General features: G+C 49.2%; 1 protein-coding gene across 2 annotated transcripts; it reads right to left on the bottom strand.

Annotated features, from left to right (window-relative positions):
* Nucleotides 1-10,354: 10,354 nt before the first annotated feature.
* Nucleotides 10,355-14,771, bottom strand: LOC120654782 (protein RGF1 INDUCIBLE TRANSCRIPTION FACTOR 1-like). 2 transcript variants are annotated; one of them, XM_039932428.1, is made up of 5 exons: nucleotides 14,393-14,771; nucleotides 11,591-11,665; nucleotides 11,296-11,436; nucleotides 11,116-11,163; nucleotides 10,360-11,082 (listed from the first exon to the last, which is right to left on the bottom strand). In XM_039932428.1, exons 1-5 carry the CDS (start codon nucleotides 14,561-14,563, stop codon nucleotides 10,789-10,791), a joined length of 729 nt encoding a protein of 242 aa, XP_039788362.1. In that variant the 5' UTR covers nucleotides 14,564-14,771; the 3' UTR covers nucleotides 10,360-10,788. The 2 variants fall into 2 exon arrangements, with proteins under 2 accessions (XP_039788361.1, XP_039788362.1); XM_039932427.1 differs by having other exon boundaries at nucleotides 10,355-11,163; nucleotides 14,393-14,768.
* Nucleotides 14,772-23,203: the final 8,432 nt, after the last annotated feature.

Here is a 23,203-nt window from a genome sequence, read left to right as displayed (position 1 = left end):
CAGCAGCGTTCCGACATTGAGAAGCCTAAGGCGCTAGTTGTTAAGCCACCAGCAACACCACCAGCTCATGCGCCCGCTTCTGAGGTAAGCAATGTGTCTACTGTGTAGACCCAATACCACAAGAAGCATACTACTTTGGAAAAGGGCTCCTCGAGTAGATCTGCAAACATCGTGTGCCACCGCTGCAAGGGAATGGGACATGTCATGAAGGATTGTCCAAGTGCTCGTGCTTTCATCGCTGCACCTGATGGTAATGGATATGTAAGTGCTAGTAATGTTGATGTTGATTTGGTTCTTGCAGCTAACATTGTTGCAGATTCGGAGGAAGATGAGGGTGTGGCAATTGATTCTATAGCTGCAACGGCTGATTTTCCTAGTCTTCTTGTGCAGCGTGTGTTGACTTCTAAAGCAGAACATGAGGATGAGGAGAAGCTCCAACGCAAGAATTTGTTCCACATGTTTCTCATTATTCAGGATTGTCGTGTTCTAACCATATTTGATAGCGGAAGTTGCAGCAACTTGGTGAGTTCAGATTTGGTCAAGAAGCTTGGCTTGACCACTCGTTCTATCCCTCACCCCTACCACCCAGAATGGTTCAACAATTATGGTAAGATTAAGGTAACTAAATCAGCACGCATACACTTTTTTGTTGGTTCTTATCGTGACTATGCTGATTTTGATGTTGTATCTATGCAATCATCATCATTGTTGTTAGGACGATGTAGCGAAAATGGCCTCTCATGCCATATTTCAATATAATGTTTTGGCGATTGATGACACACACAACACTGGGACTAATATATGTGTTAAAATGATCATTATCAGGCTTATAGGTCCAAGGGATGAAAAGATACAAAACCCCAAAGAAATCAGGTCAAAAGGACCAAGACAGAGGTAAATTGTACTCACCGGTTAAACCGACGTGAGGCAATTTACACTCACCGGTGCAATGGGCTCAGTGGAGACCAAGTCAACAGTGTGCACCGGTTGAACCGACGACGGGAAAAATGAAGGCGTCGGTGCAATGAACCCAGAAGCTGAGGCTAGGGTTTAGCACCGGTTAAACCGACGATGCTCAAAATTGAGTGTCGGTGCAGTTGTCCAGAGACTCCATATTTCGGGGGTTTCTGAGCTTGCACTCACCGGTTAAACTGACGGTGATTTCAAGAGCGTCGGTCGATTGATCAAGTAGCCGTTGGAAGACTGTAACGACTGAAAGGCACTTGTTTGGTTTTGGTAATTGAGTGACAACTTAGGTGGACTAATAAGTGTTTATGTTGAGATACATAGGAGATTAGTCCACACAAAGACACTAGTATGAGCAACATGTGCCATGGAGGAGAAATGGCTAAGGGTTGATGCTATGCTCATATAGTGTGATCGAGGAGCTCATTGCATATGAGACATGACATGGAGTTATGTGACCAAAGTGGAGAAGATCAAGACAAGGCTTGGCTTGATGGACCGGTTGCAATGGAGAAGGGCAAGTCAAGGCTTTCAAGCGAGGGACCGCGAGGCGGTGAAGCTTGGGCAAGATTTGGCGCCGATGGACCGAGGCAACGGTGAAGAGCGAGCAAGGTCAAGATCGATGGACCAAAGAGGTCATGTGATGATATGGAGTGGATCATATCATTCAAAGAAGATCAAGCCAAGTGTTGACTCATGATGATGATCAAAAGGCTTGATGGAGTTTGGTGCTTGTGTGGCATCAACATTTGGGAAGATGAAATGGAATGCGCAAGGCAAAAGTATGATTTGTAGGGCATTTCATTTCACCGGTCAAAGGTTGTGTAGAGAAGTGTATGACCGGATTTAGGATAGATAGCCGTACTATCAAGAGGGGCAAACTTGTTTGCATATCGGTCATCTAGTGCCACTTGAGCGATCTAACATTGCGATGTTGCTAGGATCGAGTGGCGTGGTGAGATCAAGTGAAAAATCCTTTGAAAATGATTGTGAAATGCTAACACACATGCACATGGTGTTGTTCACACGGTGGTGTTGGCACATTTGCAAAGGAGAAAGAGTTGGAGTTAATTTTTATCAACTTGGGGAAGCAAGAAAGGCTTTTCGGTGTCTTCGAAGAATAGGTTGGCTCTTGGAGTGAAATACTGCTTTGATCCATTGTGTTTTGGATCAAATATTCAGTTGGGATGTGTAGCCCTCTGAATAAGCTTTCCATAGAGTCCAAGATCACCAAATTTGGACATCGGAGCTAAGAGTTATGGCCGTTTTACCGAGGTATATTTCTGCTGGAAATATACCTGCGGACGGTCCGCTCAAGGGGGCGGACGGTCCGCCGTTATCTCGGATGAGCTCGAACAGAACCGTTTTTGGCTCTGTTGGTGATCCAAAATGAACTGCGGACCGTCCGGTCCATGGGGGCAGACAGTCCGCCTTTAAAAGCTGAAACGGGCGCAGAAACTTGGTAGTTCTGTCTTGGGTGTCCAAAATGAACTGCGGACCGTCCGGTCCTTGGGGGCGGACGGTCCGCCTCCTACTGAAAATTCTGGGACAGAAACACTGCGGTTTTAGTGTATGCTCAAGTTTTGAACGGCGGACAGTCCGCCCCTGGGGAGCGGACAGTCCGCCGGTCACTTCCAGATTTAGTCAGAGACGTTTGCAAATCGGTTGGTTCGAAGTTTTGAACCGCGGACGGTCCGCCCAGGGGTGCGGACAGTCCGCCCGGGGCTCTAACGGTCGACTCTGACACATAATCATTGCAGTTCTAGCCGTTGGTTTTGAATGGCGGACAGTCCGGTTTTTGTGAGGCGGACAGTCCGCGAAAACTCTGTTTTCACGAGATTTAAGTGTAACGGCTAGTTTGGGGCCTCCCTCTATAAATAGAGGGAGTGGCCGGTCATTTGAGGTGGCCGAGCACCTTGGGGACTTGGTGTCCATGTGTGAGAGTGCTTGAGAGCCCTCTACTCACTCTAACTTGATAGTAATCATCCGATCGAGTGAGAGAACGATTCTAGTGCGATTGCTTTGAGAGATTGCATCAAGTGGCACTAGGTGATCGTGTTGCAAGCCGGTGTGCTTGTTACTCTTGGAGGTTGCCACCTCCTAGATGGCTTGGTGGCAAGAGGCTCCGTTGAAGCCCGCAAGAAGATTGTGCGGTGCTCCGGAGAAGAGATTGTGAGGGGTATTGTGCTCACCCCGCGGGAGCCGCGAAGAGCAACTCTAGTTGAGCGTGACGTGAAGAGCAACAAGTGGTTCGGCCGGATCATGTGCTAGAGCTCGGTTTGAGCACTCCACGTGGGAGAGTGTGACTTGAGAGTCACCAGTAGCAAGAGGATCGGCGGCAACCTTGGAGCTTGTATCAACGGGGATTAGCTTGGTGGCAACCAAGTGAACCTCGGGATAAAAATCACCGTGTCAATCTTGTCTACTCTTCTCGGTGGTTTGCATTCTCCAAATCACAAGTCCTGTGTTTACATTCATCTATATCTTGTGCTTGTGTAGTTGCTCTCTAGTAATTAGTTAGCTTGTGTAGCTTGCTAATCAGCTTCTTGCTTGTGTAGCTAGAAGTAGAGATCCTAGTGTAACTAGTTAGCTTGTGTAGCTTAATTAGTGGCTCTTGCTTAGATTGTGTAGCTAAGCAAGTTGAGCTCTTAGATTTGGATTGTGTATCCTTGTCCTTGAGCATCTAGTGAGCTTAGGTTTGGCTTTGTGCTTTTGCTCATTAGAATTGTGTATGAGCTCCCCCGGTTTGTGAAGTACTAGTGCTTAGGCTTGTATGACTTGGCATTAGAATTGTTAGGAGAGCTCTTACTAGCTTGGCACTCCATTTGCTTTGTGTAGGACCTTTTTAGAGGTGCCTTAGAGTCATAGTTAGAGGGGTGAAGTCTTGGCTAAGCGAATAGTTTCAATTCCGCATAAGTTTCGGTTAGCTGACGCAATTAGTTTTAGAAAGGACTATTCACCCCACCTCTAGTCCGCCATCTCGACCCTACAACGACTAGAAGGGAAAGTACACTCACCGGTTGAGCCGGTGTTGACAAAACAGGAGCGTCGGTTTAACCGGCGTTAAGAAATTTTGTCAGCCTTTCCCAACGGCTCTTTTAGGGTGTGTGGGCTATATATACCCCCAAGGCCGGGTCATTTGAGTGTGCTGGAGTTGCTGAAAGCTTACTACACTTGAAGAACACCTCCAACCACCATAGAACTTCATTGTACATCATATAGGCTTAAGCACACTTGTGAGAGTGTTTAGTGCTTGTTTAGGCTTAGTTCTTGAGAGAACTAGCTTGAGAGAAAGTCTTGCTGCGGCAAGCATCTTGTGTACTCGTCGTGTGACCCTCCGACTTGGTGTGGAGAGGCAACGACACTTTGTGCGGGGAAGGAGACCCCTCTTGGTGAGAAGCTCCAATAGTGAAGACGGTGCCGTTGGTGACGCTTCGAGAGAGACGGTGGCGGTGGCCTTGTCTTGGTGACTTGGAGTCACTTAGCCTTTGCTTGCCGGGAACCTTGGTGGCGAACGCAAGACGGTGATCAAGCGAAGAGACTCGGCATCACACTTGTTCGTGTTGGACAAGTGGCCGTGGACGTAGGGAGGGACTTGGTGTCCTAACCGAACCACGTTAAATCGTGTGTCTTGGTGTCTTCACGGGAGTTTGCATATTCTCTCCCTTACCTCTTTACTTACCGTATTACGTTTCCGCATTTGCTCTTACTTGCTTGCGTTTACTTTCCTAGTTAGTTTGATTAGGATTGGCTATAGGTTGCAAGTCTTTTAGGGGTAAGTAGAGAGTAGCATAGATAAACCTTAGTCATAACTAGCATGTGTAGGACGTGTTAGGTTTATCTCATGCAAATAGATTGAGCCATAGGATAGAAAGCGATTAGCGACCCTATTCACCCCCTCCCCCTCTAGGGTCGGACACCCCACTGATCCTTACAGACGACCATGGGAATTTGATACTGATGCTGCACACCATGATAGAACTAATACATATACTCTCATGCATTCGGATAAAAAAATTACTTTGTTTCCTTTATCGCCAGCTGATATTAGGAAATATTTTAAAGAGCTTGCTGAAAATATTAGCAATGAATCTTCTGATGCAAAAACAAATGGAATTAAATTGAAAGAAGGAGTTTATATTGCTACTACATCTGCTGCTGCTGAGCTTTGTGATAATTATGATGCACCTTGCTATACTATGCTTTGTCGATATGAATCTTTTCCAAATGCTCCTATGTCTTGCACAATGTATCCTGCTGTCACTAACCTTTTGCAGGAGATTGATAATGGGATGGAGTCGAGAACGACTCCAATTCAAGAAGGGGAGGATGATGAGGACATTGCTGCATCGGATACGTACACGTTGAAGTCCGACTCGTCTACAACTTACCTCATTTCCTTCTCGAATTCCAGAAACTATCTGCACCAAAAACGACGCCGCGGCCACATATGGAGTCCGTTTGAGGAGATCATTATATGGTTGGAAAGATAATTTCATAACCTTTTCCAACGCCACCACATTCAGGTCCATAGCTATTCGGAGTCGACGGCAATTCACGAAACAAGTCAACATCCAGAATATGTCAAGGTGCTGCGCCACCTCTTTTGGGCCAATGGCCCGTGTATCGTGTCGGACCTTCAGCCCATGTTGTGGGCGCCCCCCTGGTCGTCCCAACCCTAGGTCGCCCTGGTTCTTCCATAAACTCAGTAGCCGCCGCCGCTTAGACTTCGGTTTTGTTTAGATCAAGTTTTCCACCGAGAAACTGTCTTCTTCATTGTAACTGTGACGACAAGTCCTTTTACTATGAATCAGGGCCTCCGTTCTTGTTCTTCACCACTGTGGCGATTAGTCCTTTTGTGATCAGAGCTGGAACCACACTTTGATTTTTGCTTCATACATATCTGTAATTTCAGATTGCGTGTTTATCCTTTCTTACTTGTGTTCTTCGATTCGCTTGCAGGAAAAACCTTCTTGGCGAGGTCAATCAAGTTGTGCTTGGTTGATAACCAACGGAGCGGTGGTGTAACGGTTGCAGGCTTCGAATTCGTGTCTGATTAGAAGCCGGATCGCCAACGTCACGTACTCCACCAATCGAATTTACCCTACCTCTCGGAAGATCGGGCCGCATCTACATCAAAAAGCTTCTAAAAATTAAATACAAAAAATGCTCAAAATTTCATAATCCAAAACTTTGCTACACAACAAAATTGTTAATTCAAAATATTTCCGTAATTTCTTCAACATGACATCTTATTTTGCTAAAAATATAATCTTGTACTATCGTTCTTCTATAACTTTTGATGCGATAACGTGGCGTATTTAAATATAACCACTACTTCCTTAAAAACATCATGTCTATTAATTGTCTCATGATTTTGCAAATCAATTAATTATCCACCTAATTGTGCTCTATCCTCCCTAAAAAATTATTTTACTCCTTCTTTCATCACAATAAATACGCCAACAAAAGTCATACCTCCATTTCAATACCTAAAATAATATACTACTTAAATAATAGAATCATGGTAGTAGAGTGCCTAAAATAATATCCAAGTAACTATGTTACTTAAAAAATTGTATATTTACCTATACACAACAACAACTACATGCATTTACTAAAGTCCACATCAACTATAATACTACGACGCGGGATACGGGTCCAACGCGGCTTTGCCGTGTGCCTTTCTAGTGGAAAAGAAAGGTGCTCTTACATATGTTCTTCTAGCTTGGATTGCAGCTTGTAGATTTACAATTCAGAAAAAGCTTGTGGATTTTTAAAATATGCAAGCTAAGGTAAAGGAGATGGCTAGACTGTAACACTAGATAGCCTGTGGATTGTTAGTTTGTTACTTACCTGATTGGAAATTATTGATTGTTTTAGCTTTCTACATTATAAATTATATTATAAATCTAGATATATGATATATATCTAGACACATAAATTTTATTACATATTTAGAGAAACTAAATAACTTACAATTTAGAACGGAGTATACAATCTAAAGTTGTTTCATCTTAGAGGCTATTCCAACATAGGATGGAAGCGGCAATCCACGACTAAATAAAAACAAGAGTAAAATGCACTGGGGGTCCTTAAACTAGTTGACCTATTCTGTTTAGGTCCATGAACTTCGAAAGTGCATTTTTAGGTCCATGATCTATTCAAGTGTGTCAATTGAGGTCCAAAACGCCTCTGTCAGCGTTGAGCGCCTACGTGGACCGCCACGTCGGATCTAACGTGGACAACATATTTGCACATTGACCCTCCCGAGCCGAGCCTTCCTCAATTCTCCCCGTCCTTTCATCTACTCCTCTGCTCCCGCACCATGCGGCCGCCGCAGCCCTGTTGCTCGGCTCCTGCCTGGCCGCTGCTCGGCTCCCTCCCCGCGCCTTGGCCATGAGCGCTCCTGCTCCCTCCCCGTGCCGGCCATGGGCGCGCCCCTCCTCCCTCCCACCTCCGGCCTCAGCTCCGCGCCGCCGCGGCCTCTCCCCTCCTCCCTCACCGCGCCGCCCCGGTCCTCCTCCTCCCTCCCCGCGCCGCCCCGGTCCTCCTCCTCCTCCCTCGCCGCGGAGGCCCGTGGCGCGGAGGCGCACCGCCGCAGGCCGGATCCGCGCGCGGCGCGGCGTTGCCCCGCCCTCGGCAGCGCGGACCGAGCTCGGGCCATCTCTCTGGCCGCCGGCCATGGCGGGTCATGGCGCGGCCATGGCGACGGCGGCCCCTCCTCCCTCCCTCTCCCTCCCTCTCCCTCCCGCTCGAGCTCACGGGGGGCAGAGCAGGGCGCCGCCGCGGCCCCTGCTCCATGGCCAGCAGGGCCGAGCACGCGCGGCGGGCGAGCACCCTCCCTGCTCGCGCAGAGCAGCGAGCCGCGCCGCCCCTCCTCGGCTCGCTGCCCCTCCCCACCTCGAGCTGGCCCGCGCGCTGGCACCGGCGGCGCGGAGGAGGTGCGGAGGACGGCGACGTCAAGGAGGCGGCGGCGGGCCTCCCTCTGCTCGCGGCGGCCACGGCCCCTGCTCGGCCGGGCGCGCGCGAGGCGAAGGTGGAGGCGACTGGGCGAGCGCCGCGGATCCCCGGCCCTCCCCTGCACACGCGGCGCGGCGGAGTAGTGCGGATGGCCCGGGCCCGCGGGTGACTCGCTCACGGCGCGGCGGAGGCAGGGCGGCCCGGGCCCCCTCTCCTACTCCATGGCAGGCCCTCTCGAGCTCGGCCGGAGCGGCGCGCAGGGCGTGGAGGAGCGGGAGTGGTTCGCGGCGGCGCGGGCCTGCAGTAGGGGAGCGGCGCGCGCAAGGAGCTAGGGAGGCGTGCGCGAATCCAGGCGGGCCAGCACGGGATCAGCGGCGCGCGGGAGGCCGGTGCAGGCTCGCGGGCTTGTGGGGGCGCGCGTCCAAGCAGCGGCTCCGGCTGCTCTTCCTCCCCTGCGCTCCTGCTCGCCCTAGCACGCGGTGAACCCCGCCATAGCCACGCTCGGCTCCGGCCGTCGCCGCCATGGCCCCGCGCGAGCTGCAGGGGCCGGTGACAGATGGAGCAGGGGATGGGGCGGAGCCGGCGCAGGGGAGGAGAGGAGGGAGGGGCCGCCGCAGCTCCATCTCCCTAGCACCGCAACTCCGTCCGCCCATGGAGCCACGGAGGGCTGCGCCAGGCTCCGTCCACCCATGGAGCTCCGCGGCGGGCCTCGCGGGGCTGCGCCGGGCCGGCGGGGGCCAGGCACGGCGGCCTCCTTCCCCCTCCCCTGCGCCGCCTCCCAGTCGAGCTCCGGCAGTGGCTCTCTGCTCCCCATCCTCCTCCGTGCGCGGGCGCGGGGCGGCGACCCTCCCCTGCTCCCTCGGCGGCGAGTGCGGACGGCAGAGCGCGGCGGGGAGGAGAGGGGGTGATTTGCATATATGCCCCGCTCTCGCAACAGGCCCAGTCCACGTTAGATCCGACGTGGCGGTCCACGTAGGCGGTCAACACTGGTCAAAGACGTTTTGGACCTCAATTGACACACTTAAATAGATCGTGGACCTAAAAATACACTTTCGAAGTTTATGGACCTAAACAGAACAGGTCAACTAGTTTAAGGACCCTCAGTGCATTTTACTCTAAAAACAAGCATACCTGTCATCGCAGGTCTGTGTAAACAGATAGCTAAAACAACTTAGATTTAGAATCAATGTTCGATCGAGTCGCTTCATTCCGGATAACCACAGGCACTAGTAGTATGTTGTATGGTGGAGTGTTCCGTGGCCGTGACAAGCCGATCGACTGAACCAAGAATTCCCTGGTTCCGAGACCACTACTGTTGGTCACTCAAAAAGTCACAACACAAGTCACGCACAAAGATGTTGTCCTTGAAGAAGGCGCCCAACGGCGCGCCGTTGGCCGCGGTACAATTCTATACAAGGCCTGTCTAGTTTAAGCGCAAAAATTTTTTATGTTGGAATCTTACTAATTTAAAGTATTAAGTCTATTTACAAAATTTTTTACACAGATGGGTTGTAAATCGCGAGACGAATCTAATGATGCTAATTAATTCATGATTAATCAATAATTAACGGATGGTTACTGTAGCATCACTGTTGCAAATCATGCATTAAGTAGGCTCATTAGATTCGTCTCGCGATTTACAGCCCATCTATGCAAAAAGTTTTGTAAATAGACTTCATTTAGTACTCCATGCATGTGTCAAAACATTCGATGTGACGTTTTTTTTTGCGTTTACGGGATTTATGAGGTGGGAACTAAACAGGGACTAAATTGCTGAGCCATCCTGTCATGAACATAAACAATTTCTACTTCCATGTCTGCTGACTTTTTAGCTTCCATTGTTCTTGGAATTACAAGTTCTATGATCATTGTTTGAGTGCATAGAGTTACAAGTTCTATGACCACTGTTTGAGTGTTTAGAATTGCAAGTTCTATGATCGCTGAGGCACGAAACCTTACAGGTCCTAGCTAGTAGCAGCTAGCATGGGCACACACTTTCTCCTGATTCATACTGTTAGTTAAAGTGAGATGAAAGGGTTTGGCAAAGCGGTTCCTGCCTGCTCAACGAGATGACAGTCTTCCAGGTGATACGGGACTACCATCGCATTGCATCGGACACCCATCTCTCTCACTACTCACTAGACTGGGGGACACAGACAGTGGTCCATGGCAGAGTGAATCACAACTGCATCAAACAACCAGGTCACAGCGACACGATTGAAGAGTTTGGACCGGTGCTGGGCGTTTGCATCACATGCCGGTCAGGTCAAACCAAAGACAGGGACACACACACACACACACAGTTTGCAACTACATGTAACGAACAATGGGAGCTCCCCACTGACCCACAGCAGGTAAACACTAAACAGGCACCTGGAAATCAATCACTCGAGCTCTTGAGCACAAAGCACCATTGCACACGATATAATGTACATTGCTAAGAACATATTTAGTCTGGGGAACATTCATATATAGCTGTGGAAGTGTATGCAAGTAACCCTTGTTACATCAAATACAAAATTGGTAGCCACCTCTGTGGGGGCCCGGCCTGCAAACGTGGGCCCCACTTACCAGTGCCTACCTAGGCCTGTAACAGGGGAACTGCTTCGCCACCCTCTCTCAAGTGTCATCAACACAACAGCCTTGGGATGGCCATGGCCCTAGCAAAGCTAGGTGGATCACAATGCCAGGACCCTCCCAAAGCAACCAACCGACCGACCAACCAGCTCTCTCACCGATCTCTACAAGGCTAATCATAGGACTATGACAACACGCTACTAATAGCTACCACCACCATAACTGCAACTACTACTAGCTATAGCCAGTGATAACGAACACCAGGGCACATCGACAAAGTGCTTAGGCCAGAGGGGACCTGTGGGGGGCACCCTTCCTCCTGTTGCCGAGTGACAGCACGATCTGGGGGAAGAACCCTCCCCCTTTCTTCCTCTTCCCCGCCTCGCCGCGACGGGCAACGACAACAGCCCTAGTGTCACCGTTGTCGCTCGATGCCCCGCCACCATTGCCGTAGTGCTGCGTTGGGTCTTCAAGGGTCGAGTTCGGGGTGATCTGCCCGCCATCAGTGTCGTCGTCGAGGTCCGAGCCGTCGACGCGGAGGTTTTCAAACTGCGGGAAGGCAAGGTGATCTGGGTATGTGGTGTCGCCGCCGCCGACCCCGCCGTAGTACTGCAGGGTGTTGAAGAGATCCCCTCCCTGCATCGTGACATGATCCACCTGCATGCAAAACCATATGTTGCCATGCAATTGCCATGACGGAATTCAGCATACTACGGTCACTGAATTGGTGCATTAGGGGTGATGATGCAACAATTGTGGCAAGTCCTTTGGCTGTTTTATTTCACTGACCTTGCAAGAGAGGGAGCAGAAATGGAAGGGTTCTTGGAGGATCCTGTCGCATGTCAGGCAGACGTTGCCGGAGCCCTTGAAGGGCCTGGACTGAGGCCTCGGCTTCAGGAAGATGACCTTGGCACTGTTGATCGTGTAGGCCTGCACAATCAGGGAGGGAATTAACATGCCATCAGCTAACTTCAAATCTGCAAGCATTATCAGACGATGATGCATTGCTAATCTGTTCAGAGATGAACTAAAGGAATCCTTCAAGTTTAAGGAAGGTGGCTAACTGTAATTTGCAAGGAATCACCTGAACATAGGAGCAATCAATGAGTTTCTCGAGGTCGCCAAGGCGGACAACGTCATGGTACACGTAGCGTCGCACCTAATTTCACAAAAAAATGTAAAAATATGATGTTAGTGCCTCAAGAGTCGTGCTAACCATGTGTATTCAGACCATAATTCTGTGCTTTTAAGATAACTCCCGTAGTACAACAGCAGTACAACTCGATTGGGTAACAATGCGGCCCCTGCTTTGACCGGCGGGGCAGTAGTACCACTTCAGTCGTGATCTTAGCATGGGAGAGGCCAAACCACGTGCAGGGACGAAACTACCCTCGTAGGAGCTTGTCCTCTACAACAAAATCCAACCCAGAATCGGGGGCGGAACGGTAAAACTAGCCGAGGAGAGAGGAGGAAGGTTTGGTCAGTAGCAATTCACTGTGGCCGTGAGTGAACAGTGCCAAGGCGAGCCGCCCCGGGAGGAACAGTACCGAGGCCTCTGTTTGGTAAAAACGACAAGAAGCCCAGTTACCAGGCTCACGATTGGGTAAAAGTCTGGGTGCCCGGAGGTAATAATTCCTAGGCTGCCCCGTTTTTACCACCGGCGCTGCAGGGACCGGACGAGCAGGAAATGTTGCTATACATGGCAAACCAGTTTGGATAAACAGACCTATTAATGGAACTTCGCACAAACAGCGCATGGTTCACGCAGAATTCTTGTTTTTAGCATGCTAGGAATTGAGGTCATCATGCAAAGGGTTCAAAGAAATTCTCAAATTCAATTAAGGGTGTGTTTAGATCATTTTGCATTTTTACGTTTTTAGAAAAGAATATTCAATATTTGAAGTATTAAATATAGACTAATCACAAAACTAATTACAGATCTCGTCTGTAAACTACGAGACGAATCTAATGAGCCTAATTAATTCATCATTAGAGCATGTTTATTGTAGCATTACTGTAGCAATTTAGTGTCTAATCACGTCATAATTAGTCTCATTAGATTCGTCTTGCGATTTACAGTCCATTTGTATAATGCAATTTATTTTTTGACTATATTTAGTACACCATGCAAGCGATTTACAAAAAATTTGTATTTTGCGTTTTGGGATCTAAACAAGGCCTAACTGTCAATTTAGATGCAAAAATTTTACATCCAAAAATATCACATTGAATGTTGCGGTACCTGTATAGAGAATTAAATATAGATAAAATAAAAAACTAATTACACAGTTTGTTTGTAAATTGCGAGACGAATCTAATTAGACCGTGATTAGACACTAAACTGCTACAGTAACAAATATTCTAATGATGAATTAATTAGGCTTAATAAATTTGTCTCTTAGTTTATAGATGGATTATGTAATTTATTTTATAATTAGTCCACGTTTAATATTTTAAATGTGTACCACATGACTTCTTACACCAAAAACTTTATACATCTAAACTAAGCCTCAGTTCACAGAATTGACTCGGCAGTAACTTTGCAGGCAAGAGGATAAGATCGAGCAGGCATGGAAGAAAGCATCCATAGCATTTGTGGAAGGGTGAAACACGAATGCCGCTGAAGAATTTTTTTCACCGTGCAAGACTCTGGCCATTTCCAGTGAAAGGCCAAACAAAAGCGAGGGCAGTAAAACTCGGCAGCTTTTGCCCCTCCGCACTCACAGCAGAGTCGCACCACCACCAAGTCCTGACCGGATTAGTTGCGAGAAAGAAGAAAGTGGCAGCAAGAGGACAAGCAAATTGAAGCGAAAGAGGAAGAACATGACGGAATGACTTGCATGCAAGAGAATTTCTACGGCCCACCCTGAGAACTTACCCACCCACTCCCCCACGGTCAATTTCCATTTACCTCCCAGCAATTTTCCCCACAAATCCCGGTTGCAATCGACACAAAAATTCAAATCAAAGCCTACCCTATAGAATGGGAGGAAATAAAATAAGGAGCAGGTACCACTAGCATGCAAGAGAATTTCTACCTTCCATTCACAAAACTTACCAAAGCAACCGGTCACATTTACCCCCGAATAATTCCATCACTTTTCCGTCATCAACAAGTAGGTAGAAACTATGCACTACTCCAAAGCACGGAATTGCTGTTTCGGTCACGGAATTGCTGTTTTGGTCGAATTAGGCGACGGTGCCATGGCCCAACAATCATCCTCCTCCTCCAATCCAAGGCATGCATGAGCATGACCCAAAACCTCGCAACGCGACAAAGGCGAGGACCCGAGCAAAGTACAGGGGCGGGGGTTCAGCGATTAGCGCAGCCTAGGATCCCCGGCCCAAATCAGATCGGAATCGAATCGGAAGGGAATTAGTTGGCTAAACGGGGACCAAATCTACGGGAGGAGGAGGACTGGAGGAGAGAAGAGCACGGCGGCGCCCCCGTGAAGAGACAGCACAGGACAAAAAAACAAAGGGAAGACACACCATGTCACCATCCCCCTCCTCTAGCATCTACGCTAGGCTGCTTCTGCTTCCCTTGCTGCTACGCCGCGAGGCGAGGACGGATGGATAATTTAATCAATCAATTGGATTGTTTAATGGAGAGATTTCGTCCCGCGCACAGGAACCGAGGGCTCCAAAAGCTGCTGCCGCTTCCTGTGCGCCTCCCGTGGTGTCAATTGAAGCAGCCCAGCAGCGAGGATTGCTTATCCTTGCTAGTAGAAATCGAGGAGGCGGGGACGACGGGTCGTCTGACGATCATGCGGCTCCGTGGCAGCAGATGCTCCGGAATCGGTCGCCATGCAGAGAATCCGAGGAGGGATCGGGGGTTGGTTGGGATGGAGAGAGGGGGGAGAGACGAAGGGGAAGCGGAGCGGACCTGGAGGAGCGGGTGGTGGCAGTGCGCGGCGGCGCAGTTGGGGCAGATGCTGGCGCAGCAGGCGAGGCAGAAGATGTTGCGCTCGTTCTTCTTGTGGTTCTCGTGCGCGGGGCACGCCACGAAGAAGCTCTCCGCCACCAGGCCGGCAACCCACCCGGGCCTCATCCCCATCGCCGCCGCCGCCGCTGGATCTCTGTCTCTTTCTCCCTCCCCTCGAGCTCCTTCTCCGGGAAGGAACCGGAGCCCCTCTCCTCGTCCCGGTCCGCTACTCCAGCAGTATGATCGCTTGGCCTGGCAATTCCGCCCGCTCCCTCTGCTGGTTTGTTAAGTAGCGGTGGTGTGCGAGTGCAAGGAGGGAGCCGAGCCGAGGGCGTGGTGGACTGGTCGTGGTAGTAGTACGTGTGGCTTGTCTTGTAGCTGTGGGTAGAGAGAGGGGGAATGCTAGCCAGGCTAAATTTCTAGATTTGACTACTATATTTTTTTTGTTTTTATTTAGTAATTAGTGTTCAATTATGAATTAATTAGACTTAAAAGATTTATCTCATCATTTACAGTTAAATTGTGCAATTGATTATTTTTTAAACTACATTTAATGCTTTATGCATGTGTCAAAAAATTTGATGTGACGGAAAATTTTAAATTTTTTTTGGAAATTTAATGTGACGTTTGAAATACCTTTTCAAGTTTTTTTTCTCCTCGCAAAGAACCTTTTTCAAGTTCAAAGCCATCCCACCGCTCGTCTTGCACGGCCGTCTGCCGTCCTGGACTCTAGCGCCGCGCCCCGTACGCGCTCCCGGTCTTGCCTGCCTGCCATTCCCTCGCAAATTTCTGAACTCACCCAGCTGGGTTGTTGGGGGAAAAGGTAAAAAACACCTTAAAGAGAAAAAAAAAAGGCAAGAAAGCGTAGCGTGCATGGAGCCGGCGGCGCAGGCTCGGCGGGGCTCGCTCGCCGTGGCCGCAAGGCAAATGAGCCAAACGGTTTCGCAGCGCTCGTGCCCGGGATCGGCCGGCACGGAGGACCTCGCCATCCCTCGAGGACACGCCGCCGTTGCGCCGGCCAGAGTCGGCCATGTCCCTTTGCTTGTCTTTGGAATTTGCCTAGCGACACTACACCGCATGGCTGTAGCTTGTAGGGTGATGGGCAACCCTGCCATCTCACGCGACCTCGCATAGCATGCATGCGTCGGCTCAGATTCGTGGATATTCTTCCCTCTGTTTTCTTTTTTTTTACAAAAGTTACATATAGCTATCTCCGCCGTTAAAATTGGAACCTCCGGCGATCTGGTGCTTTTTTTTTGCCCCTGCCGTGAAATTTTAGTTTTGGGGGTGTTTAGTTACCAAAAAAATTTCTACAATTCCTGTCACATCAAATTTTCGAACACATACATGAGACATTAAATACAATTGAAAAAATAATTAATTACACAGTCTAACTAATTACCACGAGATAAATATTTTAAGCCTAATTAGTTCATAATTGAACATTATTTGTCAAATAACAACGAAATGTGTTACAATACCAAAACCCAAATTTTTTCACCAACTAAACACACCCTTTGTCGAAAGGCAAGGGGTGTGCACGTACATGCAGAGATCTTTGGTTCCTACGGGGTATGATGGGCTCTGCTGAATTATTATCCGCGTGCGTCTCGAGAAATTTCACGCAGGGGAGGCCCGCTCTCGTACTGTCGTACACGACCACGCCAGAGATTGGGGATTACCCGTGCATATTTACGATATAGATAATTCCATCCAATGTGAAGGGCATGCCTTGAGCAGGTAGTAGCAGAATTTAAATTAAATATATTAGTTTAGATAATGGATAAATAAGTCATCTTAATATTCAAAATGTATTGAAAAATAAGCTACTTTAAGATTCGAAATTTATTCCAAAAATGAATCTTATCCTATTTAGGAAAATGTGTGTACACACAAGAATTAATTAGTGTCAAATTTAAATAATATTATATGAGAGAGAATAATTTAATCGGATTAAGCTGGAATAAGCTGGAAGTAGGCAACCCGAGCAAAGAGGATAATTGATATAGGGACAGGGATGGTCGTGCTCCGGCAAGGGCAAGTAGATACATGGAGCTGGCTGGGGCTACACCTAGCTCCAGTGGCACGCATACTTGATGCTGACAAGGAAATGTGTGCGCAAAGAGGGACGAAGAACGTGCATGGTGCCTTTCCCACCCTATTCCTTGCGAGGCCACCACCGACCACCCCCCATGCAAGTCATTCTCGAAGCTCATGCTGCTATGTTTGTGTGGCTAGGTGCACGGGTAGATCGGGATTTATTGGGGAACCACTTGTAAGCAGGGTTCACATTACCGGTGCTACTGTAGCGAAAACCATTTATTTAAAAAAAATTGACTTTTGTATTTTAAAATTTTGAACCGAAAAATATTAAAAACCGGACCGATTTTCACCTCCTGGTCATCACCGGGAACGGGAAATTTTTCCGGTTTTCGGCCTTCCCGGGAATGTGAACCCTGTTTGTAAGAAGTACTCCCTCCATATTGGTAAAAAAAATCGTTTATGATAGCGACACGGTCTCCAAAACACAACTTTGACCTCTTGTTTTTTTAAAAAATATTTATAAAAAAGTGATATACGTAAATTTTTATGAAAGTATTTTTCAAGACAAATCTATTCATATAATTTTCACATTTGTAAACTCAACAACTTAAAAGTTATTGATGATTTATATTTCTAATGTTTGACCCAAATTTTATCCAAAACGACTTACTTTACCAATACGGAGGAAGTATGAGGCAGTCGTGGCCATGGTGTAGTACTACGTGATATATGGTCTGTAAAATAAATTTCTGCTTCCTAACTTTGTTGCGAGTTGCAAGTTGGTAATCTGTTTGAAAATAATTTTGTTGTTACGATAATACAATCGTGGTCTTATATTCCTAACGGATTCCCCGGAAACACCTTTTCGGATCCTCCGAACAAACTAGTAAAATAGTTTTTAGAGCGAGAGAGGGTTGTGGAAAAGTTGAAAGTGCAAAATGAGTTGACAAGACGGGAGCCCATTAAGGCCCACTATGAATGGGCCGCGAGCTACGAAACAACCTGCACGGCTGCACCGATACGGCGAGCCCAAGAATAATCGGCGAATGAAAATCGTGTTTTTCTTCAAGTGAAATAAAAACGGAAATTCCCCATCTCTTCCGCGCGGTGGAGCCCGACCGTCGATCCGCTGCGTCCAGACGCTCGCTCGCTCCGCCTCAGCGCCCCAGTGCTCGCTCACATGGCCCTCTGTCTTCCCTCAAAAAAAAAAAAATGGCCCTCTGTCCAGTGGGCCTAGCTACGGATGACGCGCGGCAAGCGGGCACCGTGCCTGTAGAACTCGAAGCTCGTGATCGAGCCTCAGAGGGAGGGCGAGGCTCCGATCAGCTGCCTACCTAGCAACGTGCCGATGTGACAAGGTGGCAGTGGGGCCCACGGGCAGGCCGCAACGTGCTACTACATGACCAACGGAACCAGAGCGGCACGCACGACGCATGCATGTCGATCGTGATCAGATCGTCGCCGGTTCTGACTTCAGAGCGCACCAATGAAACCTGAGAAAAAGGCTACTCTTGCCTTCATAACCACGAACTTGAAGCTGCAAATCAAAGCATGGGCGCATGATTTGCTCGCAAAAGCTACGCCTGAATCGATTCCAGTTGGGTGGGGTTATGATGTGATGGTTTCTCACACATGACATGGCAGCGCCATGGCGGTCGTCGTCGCCTGTTCGGTTGCGCTTGTCTGGCTGGGCTGGAGCCAGCCAACGCTGGTTCCGTCGAACTGAAAATTAACGATGTTAGGTAGCGAACGTCTGCTCACGCGAGGGATGCGTGCATCTGCGTTCCTCCCAACCGCCCGTGATCCGCCGAGCTCCGCCTCCGACCTCCGTCCCGCCGCGCGCTCGCCGGCCACCTCTCGTACGCCGCAGCCGGGAGCGTCGCAAGGAGCCGCGCCGCCCCCTCCTTCCCGCCGTGCAGCCCCTTTGCTCCTCCGACGCGCGCGCCCTTGCCGGCGGCCGCTGCTCCGCCCCGCCCCCGCCGCGGCCCGGCCGCCGGAGGGAGCGGGGGCGGGCCGCCGGCGCCCACTCGGCCAACCGCGCCTCGCCGCGCAGGGCCGCCCGTGCCTCGCCACCACCAGCGCCGGGGGAGGGAGGGAGGGGTCGTCCTGTGTGCTGCCCGGTACCCTCGCCATTGGATCCGGCCTCCCCGAGCCGAGCCGAGCCTCGACCGCGCTCCCGGATCCACCCGCGAGGCCCGCCCGGTGCTAGGGGCGCTCCTGGCCTCCGCACCCATCGTTGTGGCCACGCACATGGGCGAGCTGCGCCCCTGCCCGTGCTTGCGGGCGAGCGGCCGGGCCCCGAGGGGGGGGCTTCGCCGCCGGCCAGTTGAGAGGAGAATGCAGCCGGCCTCCGTGCACGCCACTGAGAGGCCGGCGCGGGGATGGCCAGAGAGAGGGGTGGTGGAGAGATGGGAGAGGGAGAGAGAGGGCGCGACGGGGGAGGGGAGGACAGAGGGGCGGAGGGGACGTGAGAGGATGGAGAAGGGAAAAAAATAATTCTCTCTTTTCTGTTAACAGAAGATAGAAGATGAGCGTAGTTGGGAGGCGCGGACGGAATCAGCCACCAGCCCAGCCAATTCTGCTCAGTCGAACGGGGCGTTAATTCCTCGGTCTCGGTCTCACCACCCCAGCTGGTTTGAACTGAAGGAGTACTATCCTTCACGCAGAGGTAGGGCTAGCTCTCAGCAGTGCAGCTCGCAGAAGATGATGTACTCATGGGTAATGGCGGACGCTCCTCCAGTGTTAACCTAAGATTAGTATTGGATGAAGTCAATCGTTTTTTTTTTTGAAACAGAGTCGACCAAATTAATGATCAACGACATCGCAAGCTGTTTGAGTCCTCGACCTCACGCATCCATGGATGACCGTACGGTTTTGGACGAGATGTGTCGCCGTCCCCAGCGAACTGAATCCCTGTAACTTTCGGCCTGAAAGAAAAGCTGCGGCGCTGGTGCGGCAACTGGATGGGTGGACGCTGCATGTTCGGCCGCTGCATGGGTGCCAGCTGCTGCTCTGGCCGGCCAACCGGCCACCAGGCGGCAGCAACTATAGCTGCATAGTGCGGGCATGCCGATGCATGCTCTTTGACCGTGGTCTCCGGCGATCTCCAGGCACTGCCGCCAGTAGCCGCCCGGCCAGAGAGTAGCTAGGCCGGCAGGCGAGGCGACAATGGTGACTGCAAGTCTGCAATGGATCGAGTACTACCAATGTAGCAGCTGTGAAGGAAGTTGATGTGATGTACGAGTATACACCCAAGAACATCGATGTAGATGCAGTTCTGTATCTGAACTTTGAACACCGATATATGCATACATGAGCTCTGTATACCACTAAATATCTTGGCAATGTACTAATACTCAGTACTCGCATTTCTTGTACGAGTAAGAGCAAAAAAGGTTGTAAGCTCCTGCATCATATCCATGTTCGAGCGACGATGCTTCTCTCCAGAGTCCAGACGGGATGCAATGCAAGGATCTAGGACTCGGTACACATCAAGCAACTTTTAGGTATCGCCGAGTGCCTGCCAGCCCTTTCAGATTCCGGAATCAAAGGCCTTCAGGCGAGGCAGGAAGAGATAGAGACGGATCGGCGAGAACAGCTAGCTAGCATAAAGATGCCGCTGCAGCGCTGCTGCCCGCGAACAGTTAACAGTGGCAGCATGGGCTGTCTGTCCGAGCGCCTTCCTGTCCCGTGATCCGCCTGTCGAGGACTTCCATGGCCCTAGCCCTTTGCTCCTGCTGGAGAGTGCTGTGCTGGTCTGCTGGAGCCCCTCTCGTTGCCTCGTCGCCGTACCGCTGGGCGGTGGCGCCTTCTGGCCTCTCTGCCTCGCTCTGGCCCTGCCGCGCCTCCGCGCACAGGCGTTCCTGTAATCGCCGTCCATGTACACTGATACTGTGTTTAGTTTCTGATTTTGGCTGTGTTTAGTTGCGAAAAGATACGAAAAGTTTTTGCGAAAAGTACTATAGCACTTTTCGTTTGTATGTGATAAATATTGTCTTACCATATGCTAACTAGGCTCAAAAGATTCGTCTCGCAACGTACATCAAAACTATACAATTAGTTTTTTTATTTACCTATATTTAGTACTCCATACATGAGTCGTTTGCTATATTTAATGTTTCGATGTGATGGAAAGTTTGGAGGAGTTGGGGGGAACTAAACACAGCCTTTGGAGTGCCAAAATACACCGTAGTACACTGTAGCTCTTTCGTTTGTATTTGATAATTATTGTCCAATCATTGACTAATTAGGCTCAAAACATTCGTCTCGCAAATTAGAACCAAACTGTACAATTAGTTTTTGATTTTATCTATATTTAGTACTACATATATTTACCACAAGTTTGATGTGACGGAGAATCTTTTTTTGGATTTTGGATTTTGGAGGCAACTAAACACAACCTGAACGCACAGCCAGATATTTGAATTATTCAAAAAAAAAGGGAAAGAAGCTAGGACAGATTCGGGGCATGTGTAGTTGCTAATTACACTTAAGGTGGGGCAGGTGTAGTTGCTAATTACACTTAAAGTTAGATAAGTGTGGCAAAGAATTTAGCCGTCGTGCTTTTTCTTGGCAAAGGCAATTTTCTAAACACCTATCAATTTGGTTAAACTTAATTAAGGTTAGATGTAGCAAAATGTAGCCAGGAATCAAACACCCTTTTGATCATACGCGGAACACAATTCATTTAGTTAGCTTGTTTTACTGCTGTCAAGGCGCTCAACTACGCCTGGTTTGGGGCTTTTGCAACCACAGGAATAATGGTAGTTTTCTCGATCCACCAATTTAAATTGGTATAGCTCTTACTTAGGCAATGTGGGATTATTTTCTTTGGCTGCTGCTAGTGCGTTGGATTCGGCCCAAGAGCCACAACGGGCTGGGATGCGGCCATTTTGGAGTTCGTCTGCAGGAGTGCTAGCTTTTCAGAAAGGCCTTGTCCAACGGTTAGCTTTCTCTGAGCTGGCGGAGAGAGAAACAACAAAAATCGTTCCGCTAGCGAGTAATTCGTCGCTAGCTAAAGGAGCGCTTTTCGGAGCGATGAGTGTAGCAGCCAGCAAATCGAGAAGCTCAGCAATTTATTTTTCTTTCTTTATTGTTTCACACCTCCAGGTCAGCTGACGATTTCGTCAACACTGCTGGACACGGCCAAAGAAGAAAAACTACAGAAAAGATCGAGCAGAAAAGGCTCCAAAGACAGAGCACCGCATGCATCGCGTGTTTGTTACGCATCGATAAGAACATGTATATTATGGTGAGCTAAAATTAGGTTGAATGCTGAGGTGTTTAAGAGAGAAGAGGTGAGAGAAGAGGAGAGAGAAGAAGTGGACTGTTAGAGCAGCTCCAGTGTAGACAAAAAGCGAACCGTGGGCAGCTGAAACCGAACCAACACACTGCGGCAAGCGAACCGTGTGTGTCAGAATTTGAAATCGAACTCCAAAGACGGTTCGGCTGTTGGAGAATTAAAAATGTTAGATGAGGCAGGCAGAGGCGAGAGCATGCGCCTTGTACCCAGATAAAGCAAACTCAAAGATCATTTTTTATTCATTGTGGGTCCAAAAGTCGATGTTTACACTGTGAGACTGAGGAATGCAAAAGCGAATCGAACTCAGTACTGACACGTTCTGCCACGGTTCGCATACAACACTAGAGATGCTCTTAGCTAACAGTCAATTTCGACACAAGAACCAAGAAATTATGTGAGATAGACAAGTAAATCATTTGTTTATGGTGGAAGACTAAATCATTATACAAGTGGGTTGAAAGATGAGCTGCAAAAGTCCTTACAGCCATCAGAACACTAAAACATTAGCCTTGCTCTAACTGTCGCCGAGCAGAAAAGGCTCCAAAAAGTTTGTTGCGCTTGCGAGCGGCTACCTGCGGCTGCATGTCACTTGTCATATGGTCGTCTCGTCGTCCACGGCCGATATAGCGAGCTGCGAGACGCCTGACGGGGCTTGTACAGTTTCTCTCATGCTTTCAGTTTCAGCAGCGCCACAGCGACCGATCAGAGACTCTGGTCATGGCGGCGTCGTGTCCGTCCGTCTTCCTCCTCCAAGCTGCATGCTGGTAGGCCGTAGGCGTAAGGGTCCAGACCACGCCGGCAATGGATTTCATGGACGCCATGGCAGGGAGAGAGAGAGAGAGGAGGGAGACCAGACTGATCAAGAAGGGAGGGAGGAGGTGCTTGTCTGCTTGAGGATCGTGGAATCTCTGATGGATCTGTCCGTGATCTGATCTCCTTGGTGGTGCTTCTTGCATGGGAGACAGCCACATCAACTGCCAATGGTGGGGGGACAGTCCGCTCTTAGGGGCTGTTTGGTTTGGCGCCTACGGCGCCACACCGCGCCACACATCGTGCGCCGCAGGTGTGGCGGCCGAATCGGCCGCCGCGGGTTAGGCGCGGTGTGGCGCCGTAGGCGCCAAACCAAACACGCCCTTAGTCTTGCTTTCAAAATTCCAAAATTTTATAAGTTTCCATCACATCGAATCTTTAAACACATATATGACGTATTAAATGTAACTAATAAAATAATTAATTATACAGTTTGTTTATAATTTGCGAGACGAATTTTTTGAACCTAGTTAACCTATGATCAAATAATAATTAATAAATATAAATATAAATATTATAATATTTTATATTCAAAACTTTATGTATCTAAATAAATAAGAGCCTAATCCTATCCGTCTTCCTCTCGAGCGCCGTGCGAAGCAAGTGGGCGGTAGCTG

This window comes from Panicum virgatum, chromosome 1N, assembly GCF_016808335.1.
Source record: "Panicum virgatum strain AP13 chromosome 1N, P.virgatum_v5, whole genome shotgun sequence".
Taxonomy (NCBI): domain Eukaryota; kingdom Viridiplantae; phylum Streptophyta; class Magnoliopsida; order Poales; family Poaceae; genus Panicum; species Panicum virgatum.
The sequence above is the reverse complement of the archived record's forward strand: the minus strand, read 5'-3'. Positions and strand labels throughout refer to the sequence as shown.